This window comes from Ovis aries, chromosome 3 (genome assembly GCF_016772045.2).
Source record: "Ovis aries strain OAR_USU_Benz2616 breed Rambouillet chromosome 3, ARS-UI_Ramb_v3.0, whole genome shotgun sequence".
Taxonomy (NCBI): domain Eukaryota; kingdom Metazoa; phylum Chordata; class Mammalia; order Artiodactyla; family Bovidae; genus Ovis; species Ovis aries.
This window is the reverse complement of record NC_056056.1, coordinates 31,690,397-31,709,785: the sequence shown is the minus strand read 5'-3', so window position 1 is coordinate 31,709,785 and position 19,389 is coordinate 31,690,397. Positions and strand designations below refer to the sequence as shown.

The 19,389-nt window shown below is 50.7% G+C and overlaps 1 protein-coding gene across 1 annotated transcript; it reads right to left on the bottom strand.

Annotated features, from left to right (window-relative positions):
• Positions 1 to 400: 400 nt before the first annotated feature.
• On the bottom strand, positions 401 to 16,690 carry MFSD2B (MFSD2 lysolipid transporter B, sphingolipid). Its single transcript, XM_042245846.2, has 14 exons — positions 16,561 to 16,690; positions 13,160 to 13,285; positions 11,739 to 11,863; positions 10,895 to 11,018; positions 10,511 to 10,589; positions 10,289 to 10,419; positions 8,102 to 8,192; positions 7,872 to 7,993; positions 7,358 to 7,441; positions 6,780 to 6,860; positions 6,476 to 6,585; positions 5,700 to 5,843; positions 5,144 to 5,314; positions 401 to 4,030 (listed from the first exon to the last, which is right to left on the bottom strand). Exons 1-14 carry the CDS (start codon positions 16,645 to 16,647, stop codon positions 4,006 to 4,008), a joined length of 1,500 nt encoding a protein of 499 aa, XP_042101780.1. The 5' UTR covers positions 16,648 to 16,690; the 3' UTR covers positions 401 to 4,005.
• Positions 16,691 to 19,389: the final 2,699 nt, after the last annotated feature.

Genomic DNA, 19,389 nt, shown 5'->3' with positions numbered 1-19,389 from the left:
TTGTGTGCATTGGGTGGCATGCAGAATTTCCCAGACCAAGGATTGAACTTAGGTCCTCTGCATTGGAAGTGAAGAGTGCCAACCACTAGACCACCAGGAGAATCCTGTTGTGAGTGGTTTTCTTGTGTGGGTGTATGTGTGTGAATATTTTAATATTTACTTTGTGATTGTTTCTGGTTTAAAGGAATGTTCTTGATTTTTACATATGTTGTCTTCGTATTTCTTCTGGTGGACAGTCCAGGATATAAATTATTTCTTTCCAACAAATCTGATCCCATGACAGCTCTGATACAAAACATGTTTCCCTGGTCTCTACTGTATATAATCATTGAAATAAATAAAAGATAATCCAATATTTGTTGGTTTGGGGAGAGAAGGAAACAGGGAGAGAAGAGCTAAATACTTTGAATTATTGTTTAATGTTATATTGAGAATATTTTACATAGAAACATTACTTACAAATCTCATTTTGCACCCAAATTTAAAAAATTTTTGTATGGTATTATTTAATAAGTGCAATATATGTAAAGAATAAGAAGGCATAATAATAAAGTGAATCACCTATCCCTAATTTAAGAACCAGAACATTACTAGGAACCATTCAAGCTCCCTGTGTATCCCTCCTGGATCCTTCTCCAGAGAAGTAACTCCACGCCAGGTGCTTATCTCTTGATTGTTGTAAATTATCATTTCTTCTTTTCTATTTTTTATTTTATGTTTTTAGCTGCACCATGGGGCTTGGGGGATCTTAATTCCCAGACCAGGGATTGAACCCAGGCCACTGTAATGAAAGCACCAAGTCCAAAGCACTGGACCACCAGGAACCTCCCTCTTTTTATGTATTTATTTTTGGTTGTACTGGGTCTTCACTGCTACATGCAGGGTTTTTCTGTTTGTGCTGAGCAGGGGCTACTCTCTAGTTCTGGGGTGAAAGCTTCTCATTGCGGTGGCTTCTCGTTGCGAGGCAGAAGTTCTAGGCACACAGGCTCAGTAGCTGCAGTACACAGGCTTAAGTGCCTCGGGGCATGTGGGATCCTCCTGGATCAGGGATTGAACCCATGTCCCTGCATTGGCAGGAAGACTCCCAACCACGGGATGACCAAGGAAGTCCCAACTTCTACCACTTGATAATGGTAGAACCCACACGTTGCAACACTTTTCCCTCGCTTAATACATACTTGGTATATATGGGGAATGGGTTGGTGGAGTAAATGGGAGAGAAAAGAGACTAAGGAGAGACCAAGTTAGGGGTTTTGGTGACTGGATAGATGCTGACATAAATTTACCGAAAATGCAGGAGGCAGAACAAGTGGGGGGAGAAGGACGTGTGATGTTTTAACTGCCTGGAGGACACTGACATGGGCATCTGATCTCCAGTTCTGGGTACAAAACCATTTCTTCCATTTCTAACTGCTCTTAGGCAAGTTGCTGAATTCACTAGTCTATTTTCTCACCTGAAAATGAGATAATACCTGCTTCATAGGGTTGTCATGAAGAAGAAATGGAATTATACCTTTCAGTCAGCCCATGATCGCCTCCCATCTCTGAGATCCAACACTTGACCCCCAGCGGTGGTCCCGACTGCTGTTCTTGTACAGTGCAGCTCTCCTCGGTTTCTTAGGAGACTGCATTCCCGGGAAATAGAGGTAACATCAAATCTAGCACAAGCTTCTGATCCCACCTGCATTGCCCAGGTTTCCAAAGCACCGCATGACCACATGGGAGAAACTGCCTTCTTGCACCTTACTGTTTCCACATGGCCAGTGACTGTCCAGTGTTAAGAAACTGTTCTGGGGACTTCCTTGGTGGTCCAGTGGTTAAGAATCCACCTTTCAATGCAGGGTACTCACAATTGATCCACGGTCAGGGAACTAGGATCCCAACTAAGAACTTAGTTGCCGAGGGGTAACTAAGCCCGCCAACCCAACAAAGACAGTGCAGCCAAAAGAAAAACAAGCAAGCAAACAAAAACCTGTTCTATAGGTGTGTGTGAGTGTGCAATGTGTGATGTATGTGTGTGCTGTATGTGCCTGTGCAGAGCAGGGGGTGAACAGAGTTTCCTATCAGCCCCCTCCCGAATCAGGAAGAGAGGCTGAGCCCAGCTCTTTCTCTGGAGCCCTGTGACCTCAAGGATCAGATGCCCTTGTCAGTGTCACAGGGCCAGAAAGCTCAGGCGTCAGACAGACTGGGTCACACTCTGCACTCTCTTTGAGGTCAGGTTCCTTCTTGGAACCTGGGAACTTGGGACTTGGGAAGGGTAGAGCATTTGTCGTTGTTCAGCCGCTCAGTCATGTCCGACTGCAACTCCATGGACTGTAGCATGCCAGGCTCCTCTGTCCTCCACTGTCGCCTGGCGTTGGCGCGAATTCATGTCCATTGAGTCAGTGAAGAACTCCACTCCAGTACTCTTGCCTGGAGAACCCCATGGGCAGTACGAAAAGACAGCATTTGTAGAGGAAGCCAAATGCTTTAAGCTCTGAGGAGCACTATCTGAGTGTGTCTAAGCTCTGACTGTCTTAGACCTTCAATCTCATCTCATACTTAAGAGGCAGCCAGAGGGCTAAAGAGGAAGTGGAAGGGGGCCTAGTCCTGGGCAGTGGGCTTGGGAAGGGTAGAACTGGGGGTGGGGGAGGAATGTAGGGGGCAGATCTCACCTCCTGGTCCCCCTATGGGTACCCAGGCTTCTCTAGGAACACTTGCTGGGGCATCAGGGCCCCATGGGTTCCCCAGCTCCTCCCCAGGCCCCAAACCCAAACAAGCCACCATGGTCTGCTGCCCTGGCCGATGGCCTCAACTTCTTGTCTCCTCCTACAGGGAACCTGTGGTCTGAGGAACTGCGGATATTCTGGGACACATGGTTGAGGAGACATGGCCAGTTTCAGTGACATTAGGCACCCTCCCCTTCCCTCCTTGGGACAGATTTCCCAGGAGGTGGGATGAGCAGGCTGGCCCCAGTCACATTTTACAGACTCAAACAGATCTTCCCAGGTGGTTCAGCAGTAAAGAATCTGCCTGCCAATGCAGCAGATGTCAGAGACGTGGGTTTACTCCCTGGGTTGGGAATATCCCCTGGTGCAGGAAGTGTCAACCCACTCCACTCTTTTTGCCTGGGAAATCCCATGGACAGAGGAGACTCATGCGGTCGCAAAGAGTCGGACACGACTGAACACACGCGCAAGCAAGCAAGTAGAAGGTAAACCCTTTGTTTCTGAAAAAATAAACCTTAGTGGATCTTTCTTCCCCAAAGACATGGTGGCCTCTAGAAAATAGTGGTTCCTGTGATTTCATAAGATGAACTTTCAGAAAAGTTTTCCCACAAAAAAAACTTTTGTTCATAAAAATGATTGATCCGTGGTGGCTCAGTATCAATCTGTGACCACTTCTAGAAACAGTGTCATCAGCTGAGCTGTACAAGGGGAAAGGTCTTGAGAAACACCTCATGCCCTCTTCAACCTGTCCCCACTGCTGGCCCAATCCGCTCCCTCTGGGGTCTGCTGACCTCTCTGGCTGCATCTGTGTATCTCTCCACCTGGATATCCCAGCATGTCCCTCTGTCCCTGCTCTGCCCATTCACATGCTGTCTGTCAGCCTCTCCATTAGATGATCACTGGACCATCAGGAGAAACAAGATTTCTGTGTGTCTGTCTTGTCAAGTAGCTTTGCCATGTAAGCAGGTTGGTGGGCCTGGTGCTCCCACAGAAGTCTGCAGACCAGGCTGGTAGGGGCTTCCTTTTTCCAGGAATACTTGCTACAGGAATGCTTTCCGGGTCACGGGTTGCCCAGAGCTGAGTACAGGCCTCTCTGAGATGTCCTGAGGTCAATGGGTAAGACATGAAAGGTGGAGCCCAGGCCACTCCCTTCAGGAGAGTCACTGAAGACTCCACATCCCTGGGGAAAAGACAGGTTGTGTGTAAATGGTGAGGCGGGGGTGCCAAAGGGCTAAAAAGGGGGGCCTGGAGCCCAGAAGATGCTGCTCCTGATGTGCTGGCTCACAGGGTCTCAAATTCAAGCCAGAGTGTAGCTGGTCCTCCTGCAGGAAAGAGAAGAGAAGTCAGAGAGGAGGGTGAGGGTGGGCAGAGGTCAGGGAAGTGTCAGTGGCTGCTCCTTGTCTCCTGAGCAACTCCTCTCCTGCTCAACCCTCAGAACGAAGCTACAGCCCTGTTCCTCCAGGTCCTACCCATGTGTCATTCCCCAAACACAGGGCATGATCTCAGTACGAGGGGCTGGAGTCCCAGGCTGTCCCTACTGTGCAGTGAGGGATCCATGATGGAGCCACTTCCTGGCCTATCCTGTGTGGGCCTCTGCCTGTACACGGGCTCTTGTTTGTAAGTTTTTGAGCATGTGCAAAAATGTGGGCACAGATTGTGACTGTCTGCTTGACCAGAAGTGTTGACACTGCAGTGCCTGCTTGGACTTTGGCTCTGGGCTGAGCTCCTGGGACACAAAAATGAAGAAAGCAGCCCCCTCAGCCGTCAAGGGCCCCACAGTCTACTGTGAAAGCCAGGCAGTGAGCAGATCATGCCCAGGGCAGTGGGGTCTGTGCTTCCAAGTGGTAAAAACAAGGTGAGAGAGCGGCTCAGGGCAGCTGGTGTGGGAGGAGTGGAAGATGACCCTGGGGTTTCAGCACCCAGGCTGGAAGGTTCTTTGTGGTGCAACAAGAGCCAAGATTGGAGAACAAAGATGAATTCAGTTTGGGGCCCATTAAGATGGACTGACAGCACTTTCCCAGTGCTACAGTGGATAAGAATCTGCCTACCAATACAGGGGACATGGCTTCGATCCCTGGTCCAGGAAGACTCCACTTGCCACAGAGCAACTAAGCCCGTGGACCACAGCTAACGAACCTGGGCTCTAGATCCCGGGAGCTACAACTGCTGAAGCCCTCGTACCCTAGAGCCCGTGCTCTGCAACAAGAGAAGCCACCACAATGAGAAACCCAAGCACCTCAACTAGAGAGCAGCCCCTGCTCACCGCAACTAGAAAAAGCCCACGTGGCAAAGAAGACCCGGTGCAGCCAAAAATAAACAAATTAAAAAAAAAGACTGCCATGCTTGTGGCACATCAGGTCCACATGAGAACTGTGCACATCTGTGTGCCTCCCTAGGTGCCCTGCACTGTGTGCCCGTGAGCGCGAGGTGCCTACCTCCCCAGGGAGCGGGAGTTTGCCTGTCTTGGCTCCTTGGGAGTGTGGCCGACCATGAGGATGCAGAGACCAGTGAGGATCATGCTGGTGGGCACAGCACCGATGAGGACCTTGAGGGTCACCACCACCTGCTCCGACTGCTTGCAGGCTCCTGACTCGTACCCTGCAAAGCTGGAGAAGCCCCCACCCTGAGCATCCAGCTCAGAGCCTCCTGATGGAAGGGTCCCAGGTGCCCAACCCCCACCCTATCCTGACTCTTGGATTTGTTTTCTGGCCAAATCAGTCTAACTAGGGAAGGGAGTGTGAGGGAACAGGCAGACTGGGGAGGAGTTCAGAGAGAGCTGTGAATGCAGGGAGTAGAGTTTTCAAAAGGGGTATAGCTGCTGAGACCTGTACCCCTTCCAGTTATGTGCACAGAGAAAGCTGAGGTGGGGGTTCCCACACACTCCCCAGACTCGTGGGTGGCCCCGGGCTGGCTTAGGTTGGGGACTTTGCCCTTTGCTTCCCATATCACTTGTCTTTTGTGCCTCTGGGACAGCCCAATTCTGGGACTCACTCCAGGCTGAGAGTGGAGATGCCCAGGGCACCTGCTCCAGAAAGCTTGGTGAAGAAGACGTAGGATGAGTAGAAGATGGTCTCCAGGCCTGGGCCATGCTGGTGCTGCAGCTGGAAGTCATCGACCACATCTGGAAGCATGGACCTAGGGGCAGGGGCTGCAGAATTATGTCTTTTATCTCTTCGGGAGCTGTCAAACTGAGGGCCCCAAAAAGGGGACAAGGACTGAGTCAGATTCACCCCTGAGTCCCCGCTGCCCAGCACCAGGACTGGTCCAAAGAGAGTCAGGCAGTAAAAGTGCTTGTACTTCCCTGGTGACTCAGACAGTAAAAAATCTGCCTGTAGTGTGGGAGACCCAGGTTTAATCCCTGGGTGGGAAGATCCTCTGGAGAAGTGATAGGCTACCCACTCCAGTATTCTTGGGCTTCCCTGGTGGCTCAGATGGTAAAGAATCCATCTGCAATGCGGGAGACCTGGGTTCAATCCTTGGGTTGGGAGGATACCTGGAAGGGGGCATGGCAACCCACTCCAGTATTCTTGTCTGGAGATTCCCATGGACAGAGGAACCTGGCAGGCTACAGTCCATGGGGTCTTATAAGAGGCAGACACAACTGAGTGACTAACATTTTCAGTTTTTCCCCAACACACTCTTTCCCCCGAAAGGGGGAGAGCCTGTCCCCAGGGGAGGAGGCCTGGGACCGCAGGTTGAGATGAAGGGGGGATACCCACTGGGAAGGGTGGGAGGCCCCTACTCCTCATGCCCCTCACTCGGCCTACCAGGGTAGCAGCAAGGACACAGCGATGCTCAGGCCAGACACAAAGGCCACGACATATGCCACAGGCACGATGGGTACAGCAGCCAGCAGGATTGCAAAGGGCACCATCGCCTAGGGAGACAGACACGCTGGCGCCTCCTCTGCTTGTACCCCTGCCCTGCACACACTCATAGCTGCTCTTAGATTCACACACTCACCAGTCCTTACTGATGCCCTCTGAGCCTGGCGCCGGGCTAGACATGGAGGACACGAGAACACACTGCCCCCTCAACAACACCCCAGGCCTGGCTTCCTGCCTCACTCACACAGATCCCAAGGGCCGACATCCTCTTCCCAAATCGCTGCAGAACCCACTCCCACATCGGGGTGCTCAGCACTGCTGAGACCTGTGAACAGACAGAATCGTCATAGCCCAGGACACCCTGCCGGGACCTCTGCCAGATTTTCAAATGCTCAGCTTTTAAGTGGGACACCCAACATTGACCTTGTCCTTGGTTGGAACCAGTGGCTGAACTTTATGAACTTTATGACCCTGACCCCAATTCCAACCTCTACTGAAACGGTGGCACTAGTGGTAAAGAACCCAACTGCCAATGCAGGAGACATAAGAGACGTGGGTTCGATCCCTGGATTGGGAAGATCCCCTGGAGAAGGAAATGGCAACCCACTCCAGTATTCTTGCCTGGAGAATCCCATGGTCAGAGGAGCCCGGTGGGCTACAGTCCATAGGGTTGCAAAAAATTGGACACGATTGAATCATCTTAGCAAAAAGCCCAAGCAGAGTCCAAAATACTGACCACCAGAACTCCATCACACGGGTCATGTCAAGGACCACACAGCCCTGACTCAGGCCTCTCGCCTCTACCACCCCATGTCCCCTCACCAGGATGGTCAGCACCATGCCCTGGACGTGATCTTGAAGCTGGGAGGCATGTGTACAGAACAGGACCAGGTAGCTCTGCTCCACCTGAGGAGTCGACAGGAAGTAGGTGTGTACAGGAAATGGCAGAAACGTGGAAATCAAGGGCAAGGCTGAGGTCTTGAGTCGGGCCTTCCCTTTGGGCCTCCAAGCTCTGGTTTCTGCCACCATCATGCAATCCCTTCCCCAACAATGGAGTTTTATTGCAACACAGGCTTAAACCCTATTCCTAGTCTCCCCCAGCACAGCTGAGATGGATGAACTTTACCACTCCAGATACTTCCTGGTGTCTGGGCCCTGACCCTCCCCAGTCCCACTAGATCTAGGTAGGTTTCTCTCCTCCCAGCATCAGCCTTGCCAAGCCCTTGCCAGCCACTGGCTTCCCTGTGGTGTGGTGGAGACGAGAGACTAACCTGAACCTATGCAAGCTCAGTATGGCCAGAGCCCAGCCAAGGGGGTTCAGCCTGGCCAGACATACCTGAACAGCTGCAGAGATGAAGAGGAAGGAGACGACCAGCTTCAGATAGGGCCGATGCCGGACTGTGAGACCCAGCCCAGCCAGGAAGCCCAGGCCCTGGCCGGATGCTGGGGTAGAGGGGTCTGTAACATTGGAAAGGGACATCTTGGCTTGGTGGAGTTCAAAATCAAAACTCATGCCCAAGAGGAGCGACCAGCTTCTGCTTCCACACTCTGTAGCCCTGTACCTACCTGATCGCTCCTTCACCCCCAGGTAGAGCAAAGTACTGCACACTGGGTAAGTCAAAGCAACCACAGCGGCTGCAATGAAGTAGAGACGAGTCTGTGGACAGGACAGAACAGTGGGGGTGATGACTCCAACCCATGGAGGTGGGGATACCCAGGGGCCTGGCAGGAGTGCCTCCCAGTGGGAGCAGAAGAACCCTCAATTCCAAGGATGCTAGGTGCTCTTCCTCTCCATCAGCCCACAGGAGGGGGAGATCTAAGGGACCAGAATGGTCCTTCCGCTGACCCTGTGCCTTCTGTGGGCATTCATGTAACCACGAGTCAAATCCCTCCCTCCCTCTCTGTCATTTTTTTTAAGCAAACATTCATTGCTTCTGTCTTCGGTGTGCTAGACCCTGAGGTTACAGTGATGAATAAGTGACCCTGTGCATCCACAGTAAGGGGCTTGGGGTGAGGGGGAGACAGATCCATGAACAGTTACAGTGTGATGTACGATGACACAGAAAATGTCGAAAACAGAAACGGTATCATCAAACATTTAGAGGAAGACACACGTGGAATAAAATACATATAAGGCCTGCATGGGAGTAACAGCCACCCAGTTCAGGATAGGGGTTGCCTCTGGTGGGGGAGGAAGGAGGGAGATGCAGAGCTTCACCGGTGTGAGGGGTCCCACATTCAGAAAGCACTGCACTTGGGAGTTAATGCTCTGCTCTCTTGAAATTCGGGACGGTTTTATCTATGAATTTGTGTTTTGTACGTGAAGTCTATGGGACAGCAGAACTGGAACTAGCAAGAGGTTCCTGGACACTTCTCACCGTGGCTCATAGCCTCATGTGAGCCATGAGGACATGAGGGAGGGCAGGTTTTCAGCTTCCTACTCCCCACTTCTTGCCATCCTATGTCCCACCTGGCCTCCTGGTCTCCCACCCAAGGGGAGCTCCTCAACCCTGCTCCCCATTTCTACCCTCTGTTCCACTATCCTCACCTAGACAGTGACCCAGAAGCTTTGGGGAGCGGCCTTGTAGAGGCTTCTTGGTGGCTCAGATAATGAAGAATCTGCCTACAATGCAGGAGACTTGAGTTTGAGCCCTGCGTCAGGAAGATCCCCTGGAGAAGGGAATAGCAATCCACTCCAGTATTCTTGCCTGGAGAATCCCATGGACAGAGGAGCCGAGGCTATAGTCTTTGGGGTTGCAAAGAGTTGGACATGACTGAGTGACTTTGACTCTCAGTTTTTTTTTGTTTTTTGTTTTTTTTTTTGGGCGGGGCGGGGGGCTCTGGGCTTGGAAGCAGGGAAGGTAAATCTGCAGGCCACAACCTCTCTGATCCTGGGCTAGTAGCACCACGATGGGCTTTGAGGGCGACGGGGCATAGCCTCTCACCTACCCAGATCCAGGCAATCCCTTGACTGGGGCAGTGGGCCATGGGAAGGGGAGATTGACTGCCTGCTCTCTCTGGGGCCCTACAGCTTCATTTCACACTGTACGGAGGCACATTCTGTAGCTGGGCTGCAGATGGCCTGGGGATCTCTACACAGGACTTCATTGTAATGTTTTCTTACAGGCAGTGAACTGCGGGTGCATGATGCTGGCACTGTTCTCATAACATTAATTCTCAGATGTTGGTGGAGGTCAGTGATGTCATTTGCTTAAGAAGAGGGGGAATAGAAGATGCACTTGACAGATGAATAGATGAACATCTCCTAATTGCTGAAAAGGGAATGACTTTGAGGGGAGAGGAAGAGGTACCACTCCAGGTTTCCCCTCTCCTTTCACACTGTGGGTGGGGTTGGGGGGACACCTGTTCAGGGCTGCATGGCACTGCTCATAGGATGGGTTTTGCCCAGAGCTCTGCCAGGACACTAAACCCTTCTGCTGTCTCTCTCCTGCCCCTGCCGGCAGCCCCTCCCCGCCCTGCCCCTTCTCTGGGGTCCACATCCTCCTCTCCAGATGACCTGCTGGCCTGTTGTTTGGCTCCACATTTAGAAGGTGCCCAGCAGGAGAAGCAGATTTAGTGGGAGAATGGGGGACATGGGCTCAGTGTGAGGAGCAGGGAAGGAATGCAAGAGCCTGCTGGGCAGGGCTGAGCCCCCAAACAACCACGAAGAGACCTGGCGGAGACCTGTTCCTCGAAGAAGGAGGTGACCTGGAAGCGGGGGCCCCAGGGGCTCCGGGCAGCCTGGACACTCACCGCATTGGGGGAAACAGCCACTTCCCCTGGGAGCATGTCCTCCTTGCACCTGTGGGACCCGTGGGCACCAGACACGATGAGTCCGTGGATGGTGGCTCCCATCAGCGTCCCCGCCATCTCCAAGGTCATCCCTGGGACACAGCATGCAGCAAAGTGACTGAGCTCCTGGGGCTGGGCCAGAGCTACCCCCTCCCACCCAACTGCACACCTGCCTGCACTCACGGTACGCGGTGGCTGAGTCCCGCTCCTTGGGGTTGGGGGTCAGGAGCATGGTCAGCGCCGTGTAGGGCACCTGGACAAACTGCAGGACCAGGCAGAGCTTAGGACAGTGCCCACTGCCAGGCGGCCAACCCAGGTCAGAAGCTTCCCCAGGCCAGGCCTGTGTCAGGCTGGCATGTCGCCACAGATCCCCTCAACCTGCAGTTAGGTGCTAAGGAGCAGGAGGGGCATCTGGCCTAGAGCCCACAAGAAAAGCTAACAGCCAGTTACCACCTGGTGAGCAGGTGGGCAGTGGGCACCCCCCAGCACACACACACACTTCAGGGAGGCTTCCTGCCAGCATGGGGTTCCAGGAGTCCAGACCCAGGAAGGGGCCCACCTGCTTACCGTGGCCAGGGCCTGGAACAGGCAGTAGAGGGTCGTGTACCAAAGGCCTCGCAAGGTGGTGAAGGGGGGCAAGAACCACAGGAAGAAGTAGGCCAGGGCAATGAAGGGTGTGCAGCCCAGCACCCTGCGGAGGCACAGCCAGGTGGGGCGCCCTGCAGCACCAGGACAGGGGGTCCCCAGGGGCCTGGAGCAACCTCACCTGGCCCTCGGCCCCGGAGGAGCCCTGGTCTGGGGCTCAGGGTGGGAGCCATGGAGGGGGAGAGGTGGCTGAGGGGATGAGGAAGTTCCTGGGAGTGGGGGTTGGGGCCCCTAGGGGTTGCGTGCGTGTGTGCTAAGTCACTTCAGTCGTGTCCGACTCTTTGCCACCCTATGGATTATAGCCCGCCAGGCTCCTCTGTCCGTGGGATTCTCTAGGCAAGGATACTAGAGTGGGTCTCCATGCCCTCCTCCAGGGGATCTTCCCGACCCAGGGGAATCAAACCCCTATCTCTTACATCTCCTCCACTGGCAGGCGAGTTCTTTACCATTAGTGTCACCTGGGATGAGTGGCGCCATTCCCTGTACCCAGGAAAGTCTTATCTCCTCTGTGAGAATTTCCAAGCCATCCAGCCCTGCCTGGCTGCACTCCGAGCCCCCTGGGGCCAGGCCTGCGACTCTTGTCCAGCTCTGTGCCACCCAGTGAGGGAGAGGCCCCTGAACACCTGCATGACTCACTCAGACCCATTCCATTCCTGCCACCTACTGTCCAGACCTGACCTCTAACCACTAAGAAGCAGCTGTGACAAGTGTAGAGATCTCAAGCCAGGGGTGGGTGCCAGGATCCTAAGGACCATGGGGTGCTCACCAGGGCATGAGTCGTCCAGAACCTGTCCTCCTGCTTCTGTTGATGAGAAACCCAGCCAAAGGGTCTGCAGCTGCCCCAGACACCTTCCCTCCAAACAGGACCAGTGACACCTGGGCAGCAGGGATCTGAAAGGGACAGAGGAGGGGACAGCAAAGGCCCTGCACAGTCAGCGAGGGTGTCTGGACCTGCCGGCCAATCAGGATAAAGACCCTGGAAACTGGCAGGGCCATAGTCACGCTGTAGAGGTCTATTCAGTCCCTCCCCCAGGACAGGAATCCAGACGGCTCTGAGGATATCTGTGCACCAGTGGAGAAGGGATGAGGGGACAAGGAGAGGGGAACAGGTGCACACTAGCACATCCCTGTTATATTTATACCCAGTCACTTTGGGAGAAGACTTGAGAGACCCTCCCCTGAGGTGGCTCAGTGCAAGAAGGGTGCACTGAAGCTGACAGTCAGAGGCAGAGCTTGTGTTTTACAATGAAAATGGTTTATTGATTTTTCTGATTACATGAGGTAATAACACTCATTACACACATATTCAAACAGTTCAGAAAAATATCACACAAAGCTCATCTGAAATTCCACCATCCTGAGACAACTGCCAGGAGCGTTCTGATCGTTCTTTCCTCCATTTCCTTATGTGCATTTGTGAATTATAATTTTATACAAATGGGATATTGGTGTCATTTAAAAAATCATGGAAGATAAGTAAATAATAGATACTTTATTAAAAATTTTTGTTTATCCTCTATCCTCCATCAGTCCCTCCTATCACCAACATTAACATACTTTTGGATGGATGTCCTTTTGGAATATACTTTCTCCATGCTCATCCTTTAATCATGTTGTTGTACAGTTGCTAACTGGTATCTGACTCTGCGGCCCCATGGACTGCAGCAGGCCAGGCTTCCCTGTCCTTCACTATCTCCCAGAATTTGCTCATACTCATGTCCATAGAGTCAGTGATGCTACTCAACCATCTCCTTATACCTGTGTACTCATATATATAGGGCATGTTTTTGTTTTGTTCAAATGGGATCTTTTATATGTATACCCTTCTCTAAAAATAATTTTTCTCACTTGACAGTGCATCATGGAAATTCTTGGGCATCAACTGGTATAGATCTAATTCATTCTTTTGAGTGACTACACATTACTCCATCATGTGGACATAGTCCAACTTACTGTTGAACTACTTCTACATTTGGGGTCATTTGTGTTGTTTCCCATTCTTCTACTACAAACAACCTGCAAATAAACATCTTTCAGGAGGTTGCCCTCAACAGCATTTGGTTTTTCTCAGCCTTGGGTCAGAAGTGCCATTTACCAAGGATTGTGGTGGTGGAAGTAAAGGCAGGTTGAAAGGACCAGATACCAGACATGGGAGTAGGGGGCCCCAAAGCTACTGCCCACACTCACCTGTGCCACATCGAGCAGGAAAAGTTGCAGGTAAAAGGCTATGGCGCTGGAGGCCACCTGGTTGGGAACCCCTCCAATGCCATAGCACAACTTCCTATAGAATGAGAGATGACCAGCTCCGCTGTCCTGGGGGAGACACAGAAGCTCAGCCCCCACAGGCACCAACCACTCCCTCCAGCCCCCTGACTTCCAAAAGTATCCTGCAGCCCTGTCTTGAGGGCTGTTCCAGCAACCTCTCAGTCCTAATTGCTCTCAATTTATCTTAAAAGAAGTGAGACAGGACTTCTCTGGTGGTCCAATGGTTGAGAATCTGCCTGCCAATGCAGGGAAAAGGGGTTTGATCTCTGGTCCAGGAAGATTCCACCTCCCTTAGGGCAATTAAGCCTGTGAGCCACAACTACTGAGCCTGCGCTTTTCAACAAGAGAAGCCACCGCAGTGAGAAGCCCATGCACAGCAACAAAGAGTAGCCCCTGCTTGCTGCAACCGGAGAAAGCCCGAGCACAGCAGCGAAGACCCAGTGCAGTCAACAACAAACACACACACAAAAAGGAAATGCGACAAAAAGGCGGGGGGTGGGGGGCGGGAGGGGGGGGAGGAAAAAAAAAAACCCTGAACCGTGACTTCTAAGCATTTCTAAGGGGCAGTTTTTCCTTATATTCCCCCCTCCCCCAGTGCTTTCTGCTGCAGTCTGTTTTATTAGTCAGCAAACTAGAGTGAACTGGGAGGGTCAGGCGGCCCCTAACCTTGCCACGAACTTCCTGTGTGTGCCTTTGAATAAATCACGTTATCTCTCTAAGCCTCATCTGTTGATTGGAATATTCCTGCCAACTTCGAGGGATGTTTTGATGATCAAATGAGGCCATGGCTCATTGTTAAATGTTCAGGACTTTTGCAAGCCAGTTGTTGAACCACTGGCAGGCTGAAATCAGCCACGGGGAGAGTATTTACACCACAGAAATCAGTAAACAACAAACGTGAGAGCAAAAATGTATACCCACACACATATATTTGGGGAGAGATATATATATATATATATATATCCCTAAGCATTCAGGGAACTCCAGACTCATTAGACTGTCTACTCACAGCCCCGCATGGTTGCCAAACAGGCATTCCAGCTTAGCATGGTCAAAACACAGCTCCTGATTTCCATCCCATTGTTTTAATCTCCTAACTCTACTGTCCTCATTGCATCAAATGGCCCCAGTGTTACTCAGCAGCTCCGGCCACAAACCTAGGCGTCATCCTTGATTCCTCCTTCCCAATTTCCCCGTCTAATCTATTAGTGAGAGTCTAAGTGGCTTGCAACTTAAGTGGCTTCTCATTCCCTTCTATCCACTTTCTGTCCAGTAGTCAAAGTGATCTTTTCATAACATAAATCAGATTGCATCTCTTCTCTGGTGAAAACCCCCCAACAACTTGCCATTACAGTTTGAATAAAACTCCAAGTCCTTCCCATATAGCCTACAGGAGCCCACCCAATCAGTTGCCACTCCTTTTCCCACCTTACTTCAGATAGCTCTCCTCAACCACGGTAGCCTCCATCCTGTTGCTCAAAATGACCTTGTCTGTTACTGCCTCAGGGCCTTTGAACTTCCTGTCCCTTCTGTCTGGACAGCTCTTCCTCCAGGTCTTTGCAAGAGCTGACTTCTTGCCATTCAGGCTGAAGCCTAAATGTCATCTCTTTAGAGGGGCCTTCACTGACCACCCAAATTTCTCTCAATTGTACTCACTACAGAATATATTCATATTTATTTCCTGCCTCTCCCCACCAGCACATAAACCCTCTGAAAGCATGAACTACATAACTTTTATGCACCACCATGTCCCCAGTACCTAGAAAAATGCTGGGCATGTAGATGCTCAATATATATTTGTTGAAAGAATAAATGACATGAAGATGCTGTGTAAGGTGCTATTTCTCCCAAAGATGTTGGGAATCGTTCTTTTTCATCTTTTGCCTGGGGATGGGAGGAGGAGTGGAGAGGCCTATGGCTTCACCCAGTTAGGTATCTAGCCAGACACCCCAAAAGGACTCTTTTGAAAGGAAGGTCTTCCCAGATAAGGGCTTATCAAATCCTCTGCACTCTTCCTACCCACACACGAGGCAGGATGTGGTCTCTTCTGACATTTTTGTGAACAATATTTCAACTTCCAGAAAATTTAACACCAGGCAGAATCCAACATGATAGCCCCTCCTCCCCATTCCCCGACCCCTCCATAAAGGGATTCTGGTTTCCTACGAAAGGTACTTGAAAATTTTAAAAAATCTAGGTATATGATTCAGTCTTGGAATCTTGAGGAATACTGCTTTACCTATTCAAATCATAAGCCCTTCACAGTCAACTGAGGACACGTTTCAGTTAGGCAAACTTGACAAATTTGAATGCAAATTCTCCATCTGCCATTTCTAGCTGTGTAACCCAGGACAAGGTACTTAGTATGGCTAAGCTTCATCACGTGTACAATGGGGGTAATACACCTCCTAGAGTTGTTATGAAAATTAAATGCTAGTGTTTCATGGCTAATGTTTCCTCCCTAACAATTCATGTCATCCTGAGTTTTTAAAGTTCCCTGGGAAATGAGAGTCCCCGGAGAGCCTCTTGATCTTGCTTTCTGTCTTGGAACCCACTACCTTTTGCTCGGACGGGGCTTGGAGGGGAAGCGCGGAGTCGGTATACGGAACAGAGGCAGCGAAGCCAAGCCAGGGACAGAATGAAGGTGCAGCAGAGTGGGCAGCGGATTCCGCATCCAGCAGCAAGCTCAGAAATCCTAAGTCCTCTCCAGCTCAGCCGCCCTGAATGACACATGCCTTGGCCCTATCCGGGGGTGGGGGAGAGGGGAGGCAGAGGGGCTGAGGCGGCCCCTGGATTCCCACCTGCCCTCCACCCTCACTTCGGAGCCTGGTTACCAGGAAGGGCTCTGGGTGAGGTCTTCGCTAGGAGAGTCTGGTGCCTGGAGGGAGCCAGGTTTGAGAGGGCGGCCAAGCCCATAGCTCCTACCTGGAGACTGGGGAAGGCGGGCCCAATTAGAAGTTCTACCTGCCCGGGGTTCCAGACTTCGGGATGACCTGGCGGGTGGTGGACAAGAGCCCTAGACTGGCCCTGATTGACTAGTTGAAGGGATCAGCGGCCTTCTGCACTTGTCTAAGACTCAGTTTCCCATCTCTTTGGGGCTCCAGAATAACCCCAGCCTCCCCGCTCCGCTGTCAACTGTCAAACCCCAGCCGGGGCAGCTGAACAACCTGGAGGCTCGGGCGGGGACCGTGCGGGGCTGCGGCTGGCTGACTGCACCCAGGTGCCCCGGGATGGGGCGGGGGGGTCGGTCCCCGGGGCCCCCGGCCCGGCCCCGCGCTGAAGCCCAGCGCCCGCTCCCAGCGCGCCCCTCGCTGTGCGCTCACCAAACCCTGAGCTGAGGTGTGTGCTTCCGGCGAGGGCGACGGCGCCTCCAGAGCCGGGCCCGGGATCGCTTCGCGGTACACGGCCATCACGCACCGCCGCCAGCGCACCAAGGCCCTCGGGGTTATCGCCAGCCCGAGCCCGCGGGGAGGGCGGCTCCCCGGCCAAGAGGGCGCGGCGCGAAGAGGGGCGGGCCGGCCGACGCGCCCCGGGCAGGGGCAGCGCGCGGGAAAACGGGAAGCCGCGAAGTGGGTTACCCAAAGTGAAAAACGCCAGAGCCCACATTTGCTGCGGGGAAAGGCTGGCAAATGACTCGGGACCGTTTTCCTTGGGATCGGTCTCCGAGGGAGTGAGTCAACAGCGATTCTCACTAAACCCTCCTGCTAAAATAAATCTTTGTTAAAATCGGCTAAGTTCTTAGAAACACGAAGCAATAGAATTGCTCAGACTGTAAGGCTGAGTAGGCTTACAACCCGCTTAAAAAAAACTGCTATCGGATGGCCGAAATATACATTCTCCATCCTCTTAGAGATGACTGGTACAGCCAGGTAACTAAGTTCTAGCCAGAGAATAAAAAACTGGTGTATGCAAACTTCCCAGACAGGTACTTAAAAGGGAAGGGCTTACAACACATACAAAGATTAACTGAAAACCCATCACACACCTATAGAGGCTGAGACATAAAACTCTTCAATCTTGGCTTAGGCAAGTCCATCTTAGGACACCACAAACCCAAGATGGGCTATAGCTAAATGAAAAACTTCTGTGTTGCAAGTCAAGCAACCAGTGAAAAGACAACCCAAAGAATGGGAGGAATGTTTGCAAATCATTGTGTTGGAATATATAAAGAACTCCTTAAACAGTAGAGATAGTACAGTTAAAACTGGGTGAAGGATTTGAATAGATATTTCTCCAAGTCTACAAACGGGCAATAAGCATACGAAAAGACATTCATGTCATTAGGGAAATGCAAAGCTACAAGAAACCACTCTGTTAGAAAGACTATAATTTAAAAGACAAAAACAGGGATTGGGAAGGATGTGGGAAATCATACCTTGCTAGTGGGCTTGTAAACTGTGCAGGTGCTTTGGAAAAGTCTGGCAGTTCTTCAAAAGTTAGGTATGAAATTATATGATCCAGCAATTCTACTTCTAAAGATGTAAGAGGAATGAAAACATGATCACACAGTAACTTGAACACTAAGTAAAGAGAAATGAAAGTCAGTTCTGTCCGACTCTTTGGGACTTCATGGACTGTAGCCTGCCAGGCTCCTCTGTCCAAGGGATTCTCCAGGCCAGAATACTGGAGTGGGTAGCCTTTCCCTTCTCCAAGGATCTTCCCTACCCAGGGATCGAACGTAGGTCTCCCATGTTGCAGGTGGATTCTTTACCAGCTAAGCCACAAGGAAAGCCCTTGAGAACTAAAGTATTTATAATAGCTGGTCAAGGCTATGGTTTTCCCAGTAGTCATGTATGGATGTGAGAGTTGGACTGTGAAGAAAGCCGAGTGCTGAAAAATTGATGCTTTTGAACTATGGTGTTGGAGAAGACTCTTGAGAGTCCCTTGGACTGCAAGGAGATCCAACCAGTCCATTCTGAAGGAGATCAGCCCTGGGATTTCTTTGGACGGAATGATGCTAAAGCTGAAACTCCAGTACTTTGGCCACCTCATGTGAAGAGTTGACTCATTGGAAAAGACTCTGATGCTGGGAGGAATTGGGGGCAGGAGGAGAAGGGGACGACAGAGGATGAGATGGCTGGATGGCATCACCGACTTGATGGATGTGAGTGTGAGTGAACTCCGGGAGTTGGTGATGGACAGGGAGGCCTGGTGTGCTGCAATTCATGGGGTCGAAAAGAGTCAGACATGACTGAGTGACTGAACTAAACTGAAACAGTGGAAACAACCCAAATGTCCATCAACTAATGGGTGAATATTTAGGATGTTAGGAATATTCATACAATTTTATTCAACAATAAAAAGGACATAGATGAACCTTGAAATTTTATGTTGTGGAAAAAAAGCTGGTCACAAAGGACAGCAATATTGTATGACTCCACTTACATGAAATGTACATAGAGGTAAATCTACAGAAAGAATATAGACTTGTGGTTGCTAAGAACTGAGGGTGGAGACTGTTAAATAACATCAAGTTGAAATTTCTTTGAATAATTTACATTTGAACACACTATGTATGCAGTTTTAGGAGGTTTGGAAACACTTCACTCACAATACTTTGTTGCATATACTACCACAAGTTTAATTTTGAAAGGAAGTGGGTGGGGAGGGCAAACCAAAAAAACCCCAAAACCCTCTTTCCCTTGTTCGCACAGAAATGTAACTAAAAGGCATTTTCCCTATTACTATTCCACTTAAAGTGGCGGTATAGTCCTAATAGAATTTTTAAGGACCAATAGAGTTCCATAAATAAAACAGGTCTACAATAACCAAGAGGTTTGTTTTTTTTAAAACAAAACTGAATACTGATACACTTAAAAATATCTGTAAAGATGCACACCAAAATGTTATTAGCGGTTATCTCTGAATGGTGGAATAATAGGTGAGCTAAAGACCATTTCAGCATAACTGTATAATTTTCTCCAGTGGACATGAATTATCTATGTAAAAAACACACATTTAATTCAAATGACAAAGAGCCAAATATTAGTCTACTGAGTAAGCCACTTCTATTTGAAGATTCAGTGTGATGAGCAATGTTTGAAAGGTTTCTACTGAGAAAGAATAAAGGAGTAAATCATACTAAGGAGTCTTCAACTATGTGAAGTAGTTCCACTAACGACACAAAGGGTGGTGAAAGAAATAAACACAAC